At 45.0% G+C, this 14,391-nt stretch overlaps 1 protein-coding gene across 1 annotated transcript; it reads left to right on the forward strand.

Moving 5' to 3' along the window:
- Positions 1–414: 414 nt before the first annotated feature.
- Positions 415–14,237, forward strand: onecutl (one cut domain, family member, like). The gene is made up of 3 exons (XM_023274931.3): positions 415–847; positions 1,294–2,688; positions 9,298–14,237. Exons 2-3 carry the CDS (start codon positions 1,641–1,643, stop codon positions 9,606–9,608), a joined length of 1,359 nt encoding a protein of 452 aa, XP_023130699.1. The 5' UTR covers positions 415–847; positions 1,294–1,640; the 3' UTR covers positions 9,609–14,237.
- The last annotated feature ends 154 nt before the right edge of the window (positions 14,238–14,391 follow it).

The following is a 14,391-nucleotide window of genomic DNA, read 5'->3' on the forward strand; positions in this document are numbered from 1 at the left end:
ACAATAGCAGCAACAGCATCACTTGTTACATAAAAAGGACAAAATGACATTAGCCGCAGCCTGTAAAATCTATTGATCAGACACGATAAACAGCCGAGCGCAGCACCAATGACCAGGATGTGCGCACATAATTCATAAGTTGTGCATGCGATCGGCTGGAGGAAAGGCTTTAACCTGTGGGGTTATGAGAAAAGGGAGCATCCCTTCCACCTTCCACCCACACCTCCCACCCTCTCCCTCCCTCCTTTCTCCCCCCCTCCTCCCCACCGCCATCACCACCCCACCCCGGAGAGAAAGGGTTAATTGGAGTAGGAATTTCATCGCACATCTGTCAGATTTTTAAGGCCGTGACGCACTGAAAGCAGAGAGTCAATGTGAGCAAAAGGGGGGAGGAGGGGGAGGGGGAGGAGGAGGAGGAGAAGGAGAAAGAGTTGGTGGTGAGATCGATGAAGTGGCAGGCAGAGGGAAGGGGAGGAGGAGGAGGAAAATCTCACGAGATAATGAAAGAAAAAGAGGAGAGCTGCTAGTGGAGAGCAACACACACACACGCCAAAAAAACCAGGCTAGACCCGGAGATTTTTTGGAGTGCAAAACAAAGACTGGAGGGAGAGAGAGAGAGAGAGAGAGGAAAAAAAACAAGGGGATAACGAAGAGCACGAGAGAGGGTCGTCTGTAACCGCAGATGTTTTTTTTTTCCTTTTTTTTTCAATCTGGTTTTGGTGAATGTAGCACCCCGGGGCGCAGCGGACCAATTGCGTGAATCTGCAGGGCTGCTCGGCGACACAATCGGAGAGATGCACAGGACGGACAACAGCCGCGGACGCGCACTGAGAAGTGGATCATAAAGGTAAGAGATTTTTTTTTCCGGATCTCCTGCGAAAGCTGCTCCTGCTGCTGATGCTGTGTCCGGATCGCCATCATGTTTGGTAGTTAGTAAACGCACCGTGCATGTGGAGCAAATAGGCAAACGCACCGGTAATTCGCTGCGTCTCGCATGCGCGCTGCTTCTGCATTCATAACTTTGCGTAAGAACCACAAAAATCCCAGTTATTATCCAAGATGAGCTCAGCATGAAGTGATTAAAACACTGATCTCGGTGTTTTCTCGTGTGTTCCGCGGGATGTGTGTTGGCAAAATCGCCCGAGTGCCTCTTTCATTGTTGCTGTTTTGGGTGCTTGAGTGTGAATTATTGGTTATAGAATGAGCAGACACACGTTATTCGGCTGTTTCCTGTCTCTGTGCGGATGAAAGTTTAAACACAGGGAATAACAGCGCTTGTCTTGTCTCACGCAGGCACAAAAGCGAGGCTCCTGGCCGAAGACACAGCTGAGCACCAAAGAGACAAGCCAGAGCGCTGATGCACAAGTGCGAATAAAACCCACAGTTCAAGCTCCTGATGCCGTTGCAAACTGGTTTTCTGGGAGTTTGAGGGAGTTTGAAGACAGTACTTAACGTTATCAGATAATTAATTAGACACCCCATAAGCCCGGAAATCAATTAATTCACAAATCAATAAATCCATAGTCTGGTGTAACAAGAGACCTTCCAGACTGTTAGCCTGGCTGTTGAACAACAATAACAAGAAGAAGAGCAACAGCACAGGGAAGCAAGAAATACTCATTTATTTGCTGAAATTGAAGATGGATGGGAGTCTAGGGGAGATGTCCCTCCACAGCCACTCTGATCTGGCCCACAGCCAGGACGGCAGGGCGATGCTGCACTCGCGGGACCTTTCAGCTGCTTTCCCCAGGCCTTCCCTCGGGGGCTCCTCCATGTCTCTGGAACCTGAGCCCCGTCCCCCGGGTTTCGACCACTCCATGTCGGCACTGGGCTACAGTGGCGACTCCCCGTCCAGCTCTGGCAGCACCTACACCACCCTGACCCCCCTGCAGCCCTTCGACGACAAGTTCCACCACCACCACCATCACCATCACCCCTGCCTCCCGGTCAGCAACGTCATTGGCAGCTTCACCCTCATGCGTGAGGACCGAGGCCTCAGCACCAACTTCTACAACCCATATGGGAAGGAACTGGCCATGTCCCAAAGCCTGTCGCCCCCCTCCACAGGTTCAGGCTTGGGCTCCACCATGCACGGCTATGGCAGTCTGGGCAACAGCCCCAATGGCAATGGCAGTCAGATGCTCCACGGCGGCTACGACGTCCATGGGGGGAGCCTCTTCTGCAGGACAACGGATTTCGGCCGAGAAATGTCACCACCAGGCCTTGGAGGAGGCGATGTGTCAGTGGGGCATCAACTGAATAAAATGGAGGCTCACCAGCACGCCCCGGGCCACCACCCACACATCTACAGCCAGCATTACCAGCCCCACCATCACCCGAGCCAGCAGGCCGCCAAGATGGGCGAGCACCTGCACTCCTCATCGTCCGCCTCGTCCTCGCCTGGCGAGGGCATGCTGCCAGGCTCACAAGTCAGCGGAGGCGGCACCGGGGAGGAGATCAACACCAGGGACGTGGCCCAGAGGATCATCACCGAGCTGAAGAGGTACAGCATCCCTCAGGCCATCTTTGCTGAGAGGGTTCTGTGTAGGTCACAGGGCACACTGTCTGACCTCCTGAGGAACCCCAAGCCCTGGGGCAAGCTCAAGTCCGGCCGCGAGACCTTTAAGAGGATGTCCCGCTGGCTCCAGGAACCCGAGTTTCAAAGAATGGCCTCGCTCCGGCTGGAGGGTAAGATCTGGCTTTGCTCTCTCTTTGCCTCACACATGTACACATATACACACTCGCACAGAAACCACAAAAACACACACGTTCTCTCTCCTTGTTTTCCCCAAACACCTCCTTTCTCTGTGTCTTCCAAAAAATTCTCCTCTCCAGCAATCAGTATGCAGCTCAGGTTGATACATGAGGAAAAGCAAAAGCATCACACTGATGTTTCCCTTCTTCACACCACTGTGAATTTACCACCGTTGTGTCTATTGTCTCATCAGCCGGGATAATCAGAACTTAGCAGCACATTGAGGACAGTTTGAGCAAGAAAGGGCCATATGTGCCGTTCCTTTGTTTACTTTGCTTCCAAACAGCTCCTATTGATTTATACAGTAGCTACAATAAAAAAAGCCACAGACATTTGCCCTCCTCTTAAATGAACCATGAAGATCAGCGTGAGCAGCGGTTGGCAATTTAATCGCTTTTGAGCCCACAAAATAATTTGTGCAGATATGCCATTCTGGAGCGATTGATTAATTTGAGCAGTGATTTGTATCTGCTCAGCGCCTGACTGAAGTTGACTTGGCAAGGTAGCTGATGCAAATTAGACTTGAGCGTTTGCCAGACGTCTTTTATCAACGTCGTCACTGAGGCAATTACTGCGAGGCTAAATACAAATGTTGCTCAGCTTGGAGGCAGCACGTTCAGGTTGGTGAGATTCCTCATATCTAGGAAAGATGAGATTTATCTGGAGCTGGAACTGCTGAATCGATTAGTCGGTTGTGAAATTTTTCATAAAATTTTTTCATTAAGCAAAACTAAGGTGAACATTAGATTCTTCCAGCTTCTGAAAATGTGAGAACTTGATACATTTTTAGGGAGAGAGACAAAACTAGCAATTTAAAAACATCACCATGAGCTAAGAAAAGTGCTTTTTGCATTTTTTTCCAACTATTTTCTGACATTTTATAAACTTTACATACACAAATAATTTGACAAATATTAAAAAGAAATGAATCAATAGCCAAAAAAAAAAAATAAATCATTTGCAGGCCTAGTGGTGTTTATACAGATTTTACAGGGTAAAGATTTTCTTTTTTGTTTTTTTTGAAAGGCACATTGTAATCTGCTGCTTGACATTTAATATTCTTTGGGGATGTGGATTGAAGACACGACAGCACGCTGTACAGTGCCGTGTTACAGTGTTGTCCCTCCACAGGGACCAAGGGCCCATCTGATACACGGAGCACAGAAAGAGATCCAAGTGAACAGGGTAATATGAGACGAGCATAGACGAGTGTGTGTGTGTGTGTGTGTGTGTGTGTGTGTGTGTGTGTGTGGATGTGACAGTGGTCTGCTCACTGCGGGGGTCTGTGAGCTGTACATGTGTGAGCCTGCACAGTTGATCACTGCTTTTCGCTCTCTGTCAGCAGCTCGACTGATTAAGCCCAGCAACACAATAGGGTTCATAGGTAATGATTGTGCACTCTTGCAATCCCTTCACAATTATTGATCTTTGATTGTTCAACTCTGAGAGCACATGTGTACATCCTCCATTCAGCAAAACGTTACAGCAATCACAAGCAGACCTCTTATCTAAAGATGACTTATCTCGGGGGTTTGTTCTGTGATTTGACTGCAGTGTTGTTTTGATTAATCCAATCTTGCGACGTGTGAATGGTTTGTATGCAAAAACACCTTTTTTCTGTGCAGCCGTCACCGTGATTAAACAGCCCTTTGTTCCTTGGAGCAGATTTCTAATCATCAATCATTCTTTCTTTATTCGCAGCATCCTTGTTTCTTCATCTTTACAAACACAAACGTTATTTTTAACGAGTCAGCGCGCCAAGTCCGAGCACCGATCAATCAGACTCATAAAAAATTGAAGTCCCTACACAGAGAAGTGTGCTAATGTTTGACAATGCTGCTCTCTCTCTCTGCTCCCACACACTCTGAAATTGCATATTTAGTTCTTGGCAAAGCCACAATTTGGACAGCTCTGCACTTTTCTACATAACCTACTTTCCGAAGGGGGTTGTTGTGTTTTTTTCCCCCCCTGGCCAACCCCCTTTTGTTTAATTACAAGCCTCTATTGATTTCCATGGGAAAGAGCAGCACGCTTTGCCCACACACACCTCGGCCGCATCGGCAAATCGAGACTGGAATTAGAATGCGCGGTGCCCTGTGCTCCCCAGTCTGAAGATAGCTCAAGTGCTCTCTGCTTCACGCCTCAAGTTTTAAGATGATCCTCCTTAATGCAGCACTCGCTTAAATACATAGAAGACCCTTTAGTGTCAGCTAGAAGCGCTGTGTTATTTCCATAACTATGTCTTTTCTGTAGAGGGCTATGCAGAGCTCTCACCGAAGCTCGACGAAGAGTAATTATGGAATGTAGTTGCTGCCATTTTGTCTTTTCAAATAACATCTTTCTGCAGAGACATTTTGCTAAACATGGAGGAGGTGATCCCTTGGATTTATCTGCAGTATCTTGTTTGTGTGAGTGTGTGTGTGTGTGTGCTCTATGGATTACTGCACTGTATATGAGATGCATCTCCAGACCAACCTCAGGCTGTGGAGGAGGCAATCAGGATTTAGTCGGAGAAGAAGGCAGGATAAAGACCACACAGCCGTGCTCTGACACTTAAAGTCGAGGAGGAGGGGATCAGAGACTATAACTTTAAAGATGATGGCCGAAGCCCTTGACTAAAGGTCTAAATGAATAAGAAAGGTCAATGCGGTTTACGTGTCGACTCCAGTGCCTGCACCACCCCCACAGTAATGAAAGCCACAAAGCCTTGTCCACCTCTCACTGCGTACAGTTCACATTCAGCTCGCGAGGCTCAAAGGTCAAAGCCGATTCCATTTGCATATCAGGAATCGCAAGCAGGGCGACGCGGCCTTAGAGCCGTGCAGCATCAAGCTAAATGGGGTTGTTGTTTTTATTATTGTGTGGGGTTTTTTTTGTTTGTTTTTTTTGTTTTTATCTGACTCTTGCAGCTCCCCCACACCCCCCTACTCCGGCGCTGAAGGGGTTAACCAGCCTCTGTGGGTCGAGGAGTCTGAGCTGCACAGATTTAATCAATAATTTCTATCAGCCCCTGGCCCAAGAAATCAGCAGGGGGTGGGCTGGGGCTGAGGTGGATGGGGGGGGAGAGGACAGGGAGGGAGGGAGAGCGAGGGGTGGGGTGGGGTGGGTTCTGGCTGGGAGGGGGGGTGGGGTGGGGGGGTGTAGGTTGAGACGCCGGGGGGTAGGGAAAGGGCTTTCGATCACGTTTCAGCAACACGAGACAGGGGCATACATCATGATTAGGGGCTGTTCCCACGATCATAAGAAGCCTATAGGGGAATATTTATGTCTCCAGGAGTAGCCCCGGTGCCGGGGATTTATAGCATGGTAATTGTGAGCCTTTTACACATGATTACAGCATAAGGAAGCATTTACTTAATGGTCGGCGTTATGATCGTCAGTAAGGGAGCGAGCTGAGGATGGGATGGAGGCGAGGAGGAGGAGGAGACCGTGAGGACACCGCGACTCCTCCAACAAGCCATAAATCCACGCTACAAGCAAGCTAGCCAGCACTATCATGTCATTCCTTTCATTACTACATGAGCTGAGAGTGCACCACTGTATATACCTTCTGTAGCTACAGCCCACCTCCCAACTCCCAACACAGAAATATTGATGGTGGGGATGGTGTAACACCCGCAAAAAATGTAGCATTTGGAGCAAAAAAAAAAAATTATTTCACTTGTGGTGATATTGACATGCCGCTGACATCTCGGCCTGTTCAGATTTTAATGAGACGTGGTTCGATAACTCTCAGAAATGCAAACGAGCTTTGGATGCCTAAAAGCTAACAGGCCCCTGTAATCTCAAGTTGACAAGAGTGCATCCCCGAGTCAAAACATTTCCTTCAGATAATGATTTTAGAGCAGAATGTTCACGGGGAGATTTATTCATGTCCAGTTGAGTACTTAAGTTTCAGAAACTCAGCTGGATGTCAGAGCAATCAAAGCAAAGCGATGCCGAGTACATGCACACGCAGCTCTTGGACCTGGGTCTGATGTTGTTGTTGCGATGGCAGGTGGAAAAAGACGACAGTAAGGTCACACTTATTTCTCGAGCGCTCTGCTAATGAGAGAAATTTGCCGCCGTGAGTTTGAGGAGCGAAGAAGCCGGTCATACAGTAAACATCAACAACCGCTCTGCTGTGTGAGATGTTTCTCAATGGGAAGCTGTAAGCCAATCAATTGAACGTGTCAGTGCTGTTGTGAGAGCAAAAGGCAGCATCTGTGCTTTCTATAATGTATGTTTGTGAGCTGGTGTGAGTTGGATTGTGTCTGAGCGCATGTTAAGGTTTGAAATATAGGATTTCAAGGTTATTGCTACCTGATATCTCCATCTAATCAAGTCATTTTTGTCAATAATGGAGCAATGCACTCTATTTTTTTTCTGTTTTCTTAACACGAGTGGAAAAAAACTGCCAGCTGCAAGATTATTTCAGCCAGTCTCCACAAAAAAAAGTGTCATTTCTCTTCCTTTCAAAACCAGTCAATATAAAATTGCTAGAATAATTTGAAAACAGGTTGGAATAATCTGTCCATAATAATCTTTCTTGCTCAAGGAGCCATGCCAGCATTTTATTCTGAAGGTCTGCAAAATGTCATCAACATTTCAGGCTGCTATTTAACCCCATACTAATTAAAAGAATAGTTTAAAGTCAAATTATCACGTTAATACGTGCAACAACACACAAAAATCACAGTAATAAACTAAAACAAGAAAACACACTAAGAGTCCAGTGCAGGCACTAATCCATCCACGTGTGTGTATTTATGTGTGTGTGTGTGTGTTGGTGTGCATGTCCCGCTGTGTTGTGTGCACATACACCAGTGCTTACACTTAGAAACGCATTTGATACCATCAGCAAAACAGTCTCCCAACAACCGCAGTGCTGATTGAAACCTCTTAAAAGTGTGCATTTAGGTAATTGCACGACTCTCCCAAATATGTTTTAGTCCACTTAAGGCTTCTAAACACCCTGGGCAATGCCGACTCTGCTTGTTTCACTCACCCCTGACGTAACCCGCCTTTAATAGAAAATAAATTAGTTCCCCCTAAAGTGATTATTACTCACTCACTGCCGCCACATGTAAATGACTTTTATGAGAAACTAATGATGTTGAAGTGTCCACTAAGGGAAAGGGAAAGAGAGGAAGTGGAGGGAGATGGATAGAGAGGAAGAGCAGGGCGGGGAGAGGAGGGGAGGAGAAGTTGGCTCGGTACACAAAGGCAGAGGTTGGTGTTGTGTTTCCTGTAAATACAGAATTACAGCGTGTTAGAGGTGAAAGGTTCAGCGATGGATATGCAGAGGAACATGCAGCCTGAATTCAAAATGCTTGTCTGATTCTCAAAATGGATCTGAGCTCAACCCACACACATCAGGCTATTTTTCTTCCTCACTGAGCAAAATCCAGCTCTTTTTTAGTGTGTAGGGTAATTTTATTTTATTATTTTTTTAAATTTCAGACTTTTTCATGAGCAAGTATTGATTATATAATTGGGCGGGCTGCCGCGGCTACAGTGGTGTTTAACCCAGACCCTGGTTTTTTATTTTTATTTTTTTTTAATTTGTGGTTGGTGTACGCAAGACTGATGTATAAAAAAAATAGAAAAGAATGAAAAACAAATTACCAGAAGGCTTCATCACCTCTGTGAACACTTCACCAGTTTGAAAATGGACCGCTTTGACACTGAGCTAAGAAATAATGAATGTTTCTATCCTCTGAGGACAACACATAGAGATATATGAATTTTAACTAAGGTCTGACTAAAATGTAGCATCTTCTATGATTAAATGAAAAAAAAACATTATTCTTTCTTTTGTACAGCTAATATGTCTCGCTAATTTGCACATGAATGATTCCCTTAATGTTTCTGGATTGTCTCTATTATTTTCTCTTCTTTCTCTGATTGCAGTTTACAGGTAAAACAGACATAAATGAGCTAAAACCAGCGTGTACTGTAATTTAACAACAAATAAGTTGCGGTAGTACTGTAAAAAGGCAATAATTCCATTGTAGCGCAAGACAGAGAATAAAAAAAGTTAAATATTGTACCTGAAAAGGACTAGTACTAGAGTCATTTTGCCAAAAAAGCAACAACTTTGCTACGCATCTGTTTATGTTTTTGAATTTGATTATTTTTTGGAAGACATAGAAATTGTAAGTGAATGACGACACCATATTTTGCACTTTGTCTCCAGGCCAGATCTATGTAAAAATATAGACGGTCTTCCAAAAAGTAATTAAAGAGAATAATGAAAACCATGATGAAAAACGTCAGAGCTTTGGCCTGGATGGAGTTTTTTCTCTCCAGGCAGCCTACAGCAGCTGACTGGCAATAAGATGTGCTAGGTTGAACATCTTGATTCCTTTACTGCACAATGAAACAAGTTGCTGATTCATCTCTTTTAACTAATCAGAGTTGCTTAGCTAATCTGTTTTCTTTCAACAAATCCACTTTCCCTCAGCTTAATCCATTTGTCCTAGTTAGCCAGCCAGTCTGTTATCTACCCTGTTTCCCCCTTTCCTTTTTTTTAAATTTATCTTTTATCCATCTGCCTGCAGCTTGCAAGCGTAAGGAGCAGGAGCAGAGCAAACTGGAGCGCAACCAGGGCCCGAAGCGCACTCGGCTGGTGTTCACGGACCTGCAGCGACGTACGCTCATGGCCATCTTCAGGGAGAACCACCGCCCGACCAAAGAGCTGCAGGTCACCATCTCCCAGCAGCTGGGCCTGGAGCTCTCAACAGTCAGCAACTTCTTCATGAACGCCCGCCGACGCAACCTCAACAAGTGGGCAGATGAGGGCCGTCCCTCCTCCACCGGTTCCTCGGGCTCCAGTGTTTCCTCCTCCGCAGTGTCCTGCAGCACGGCGTGATGATGGACCCGCCGAGGAGGTGCGGAGGGGAGGGCACTGAGGGAGCAAGGGGGCACATAGACTGGTCTAGGCAGAGATCAGCCGTAATAAATGTCCTCCTCGTTATCAGAAGGAGCGACGGAGCCAGCTAATATAGATGATTTTATGAAGATGAAGCATTTTCCCAAACCAAAGTTGATTGCTCCCTTGAAATGGAAGGGGAGCGATGCCTAGAGTGATATGATTGCAGGGTGTGAGGCCCTGCTTGTATAGTCAAGGGTGGAAAGAGTATTTGACTCAAAGAAGAGTCACACCCTTACATAGACACCATCTCATTACATTATTTTGATTATGTAGATTAGAGATAATGAGGGTATTACAAATCAGGAGGAAGCATATTTTGGTGTACCTTCAAATTTATTCTCATCTCTGCAAACGTGAAGAATCAAGAGGTGCCGTTTGCTCACATCCAGAGAGCTCCATTGTGTAACTTCTTAATCAAAAGTGTTCGCCATCATCCAAAGACGTTAATCCTCCCCCAATGTTCTTATAGCCCTATTTTTTCCTCAAGAATCAAGGTGAAAGAGGAAGAAAAGACTTTTTTAATTTCCATTTTTTTCTGAAGAACCTAATTCCTCTTTCTTAGCATGTGTTTCCATGGCAATGGTTCCCAGGACTGTATGGCGTTGCTCCTAGCTCGGAGCCTGGAATTATCAGGATGGTTCTGTAGCGTCCATGACTCCCAGCTCTCAATCATTTACCATCAACAGGAGCCATTCCTGTATTTTTGTCAAGAAGGTTCCACCTTGAATGAATCAGAGTTTTCAAGGGGGAACCACAGTGCATCTCGCTGTATGCCAGGACAGAATCAATAAACACAAATAGGACGCAAAAACAGACTTGTTGGTGCAACCGTCTAGCTTTAAGACTCTCACTGAGCTTCCAAGTGAAAGCTCCACAGCCATTTTTTGACTCAAAATCAAGCCAAAAAAAGAGAAAAATGACAAACATCCTTTGAACACAAAGGCTCCATGGAGAAGAGGTACACCTGACACAATGTATAGTGACATTGTAGTATTTTTTTTCACTCATTTCCAAATAACTGTACACACCTCTGCTCCATTATGAAATCTTTTTTTACAGATGTCTAGAAAATGGAGGAATGTGATTCTTTCCGCCCTTTTTGTACAGATTTCAAGCACATCGCTCTATTTATAGAAACACGTTGGAAGTGCAGGGCAGTTTGTTTCAGCCCTGCTGACGTACAAGGTCATTTTTTTGGTCCACAAAGGAAAGGCTTTAACATGCCTCCTTATAGCCAATAGATAAATCAAACCAAGAACCTTTCAAATGCAATTACTGATCTGATCAACGTATTTATTACTGCATTTGTGTATTTATTGTTTTCCCTTTTGTTTTTTCTCTCTATTTATTTGGTTATTTATTTATGCTATCTATATACTGTAAGTATTTATTTAACACTGCTCTGTATGTCTGTGTGAAACTGAAGACTTTTTCTGATGGGCACTTTTAGCTGTAGAATCCCATCGTAATACCAAAGATTAACATTGCCTCCCTGAATGTACGGCCTGAATCCCTAAACCCAGTATCCCTATCCCAAACCCAATCCAGCCCGACCCACCCAGTGATGTTACGTATCTCTCTATCTTTAAGGCCTGGCCTTTATTTTTGTTTTGTTTTCTTTGTTTTTTGTAGAATAATGGGGAAATTCTTTACTCTTGCAAATGTCTCTGCTGTCAGCTCTTAACGCCAAGGCCAAAGCTTGTTTGAATGTTGTGATAATATTTATAATGAATAATACTATGAATAATAACAATAATAATAATGACAAAGATGATGTGGCATCCCATAGGCTCACAAGTTGCTTGTAAAGTTGTGTTTAGACCAATGCCATGTGGCGGAGTGTGTTAAGTGTCTGGGGACCCACTTGAAGTGCTGTCCAAAGTTGAATCCTTCAGGGTCACATGCAAACATGCGTACTGTGTGTCTGCTGGGGGAAATGCATGGTTGTGACACTTCTATCTCCCTCACCTAACGCCCTCCCCAGTGTAGTGCAGACACTTCTATGTTCAACTCAGTGTGATCTCACCATCCTCCATATGCCAAACCCTTCTGCCAGTTGTCTCAGTTCCAAGAAGGTTCTTAGGGTTCACTCTCAGTTTTCTGAGGTTCTTAATGTGTTGGTCCATCTTCTGAGGATATTGGACTTCTGTTCCCTGGGTTCTGAAGGTCTTGGAGTTTGTTCTTGGTCTTATAGGGTTCTTATACCATTCCTCATCTTCAGGGGATCTTAGGTTCATGTACCTATGGTTTGTCCCTGGATTTGAGGGGTACTTCCGGTTGGTTTCTGATCTGGAGAGAGCTCTAATTTGACTGCGACGCCTCAGGTTTGTGGGCTATGTCCACGGCCTTCCAAGAGTCTAAGGGTTCATTCCTCATCTCATTTGTTCCAGGTCCTCAATGGTTCCCCCAGCAATTTGCACAGCGCAAGTGATTTGATTTTCCAGCGTTGTGTGCTGGATGCCTAAATCAGGAGAAAGTCACCCAAGATCTCATTCTCTGACCCCTGTGTAAATGCTGCCAAAGAGTGGCAAGGCTAGCTTGGCAGTTTTCCACCCTCACTCTCTCTCTGTCTCATTTTCTCTCTTTCTCTGTCTTTAACGTTGGAAGGGGCGGATTGCCGGGGCCCCCTTCACAGCGTGCACTTGAAAGACAGGCGGTCATGAAAGAGGCCATCGACTTTTTCGCGGACTTCAAAGGGGAGGCTTTTTTCATACCGTCTCCTCTCTGGGTATCTGGTCTGGGGTCCGCTCTTGGCCAGACCTGTGGGCTTTAGGGGGCATTCAAAGGGGGCGGGGGGAGATCAGAGAGGAGGCTGAATCATCCAGAATGAGGAAGGTGGTAGTGGTGTGCGAGGGGGGTTGTTTGAGGAACAGGAGGTGTTAGAGTAGTGGGGCATGGAGCTGAATTAAACTTTAATGAGCAACAATTGTAAGCATGCTGAGAGCGAAGGGGGCGGTGGTGGGGATGTGTGGTTGAGTCTGTACAAGGGTGAAAAAATATAAAAAATGAAAGAGCTTGAAGACTCTTCTGCCGACCCCTGCTCACCACTGTCATTGTATCAAAGCTGAGGTGACACCTTTCAGGTTTCTCTTTGTCTCTCTGACTGGGAGCCTAAAATGGAGACGGAGCTTTTTGTATTGAGCCACCTTCTGCTCCATGTCAAGCAGGGAGGCTCTTCCTTTTCTGTACAGAGGGGAGGCGGGAGGGAGGAGTGAATCCAGTTGGCTGCTGCAGGTGATCCACATTGCCATTTTAGCCTGCGGCACCCCCTAGTGACTTTTCTAGAAACTTGACCCAGAGACAAGCCTGGCAGCTGAGGCCGTTGCAGAGCAATTCTGAGGAGCACGTAAATAATAGCAGAACTGAAAGCTAATATATACTTTCAGAATTAAAAAAATAGAAAAAAGGCAAAAAAAAAAACCTAACTTTTTTTTTGATGATGTTTAAACCAAAAGAAACAACCAAAGATTAATGGGTAACTGCTGAATCAGTATGTATCATAGGTAGTTTTAGCAGTTTCCTATCAGAGCTACCGTAGCACTCAGAGGATTCAAAAAGCACCAGTGGGGTTCCGCGTGCTAATTATTTATGTTGCATAAAACAGTATTATGTTGAGCTGGAACTGAGAAACTGACATGAGGCAGTGTCTTCAGATGGAAGTCTTTGGACTTTGTAAACTCCAGTGTCCCCCTGTCTGTCCCCACCTTTTCCCGTGTGTGTACATGAAGACTTTACCCATCTACCTCAACTGTGTGAGATGTTGTGTGGCAAAGATATTCCTTAACCAAAGAATCCATCCTGTCAGGGTGTCTGTCTATCTATCTATCTTGTCTGTCCATCCATCTCTTCTTCATGCCTTTTACTCCAAACCAAATGTGCTGGAATCAATCTGTAACAGGAGCCGAACGAGGCCTCCCATCCAGCCAAAGCTGAAGTCCAGTATGCTAGAGTGTCCCATTGATCCATGTTCTGTATATAAATAAAATCATTTTCAAGACCAAAAAAGAAGGAGGTGACAATCCAAGCAAGGAGGATCTTGCTGTAATCAACGTTGCCTATTCCTTGTTTTCTGAAAACTAGAATCATGCGACTTGCTGTAATAGAAAAAGCCCAAGAATCAAGCGTTCATCCCAAAATAAAAAAGGTCAAAGGAGACAGAAGCTATTTTTCCACATTTGTAAGCCACCCCTTCCCACCCGTTTTTTCCAAAATGTTTAGTGTAGTTGAAATACTGTTCGATCCCACTGTTGTAAGTAGGAATTAATGAAATCCATACAAAAAGCTTTAAATGGGGAAGAGCTGAGGGAAGTATTTGACTGAGTCTGGGTTTCCTCAGCTTGGACTCGGCCCACCATGCTTTATCGTGCCATTCTTGTCCATGTGTTAGACTTACTAATGAATGTGGCTAACCAACCAAAGGCTTTAAAAAAAGATACACAACACTTTAAACGTCAATCATGGTGGGACATTTTGTATCAACAACTAAAGAAAAATCCCTTTGAATACCTCATGTGAAAATTGTTTGTTGTGATGTTGCACTAAAAAAATAAAAATGACTCATTTGTAACCCAACACTGTACTCTGTCGACTCTACTTCTGACCTTGTTGAAGGTGTTTGCTGAGAAGCTCTCTGGGTTTTTGAAGGCAAATACAGACACCGATATTCTTTGAAAATGCTGTTATCCAATACTGTATGGTCTTAAACTATAGTCCTACACTG

This window comes from Amphiprion ocellaris, chromosome 9 (assembly GCF_022539595.1).
Source record: "Amphiprion ocellaris isolate individual 3 ecotype Okinawa chromosome 9, ASM2253959v1, whole genome shotgun sequence".
Classification (NCBI taxonomy): domain Eukaryota; kingdom Metazoa; phylum Chordata; class Actinopteri; family Pomacentridae; genus Amphiprion; species Amphiprion ocellaris.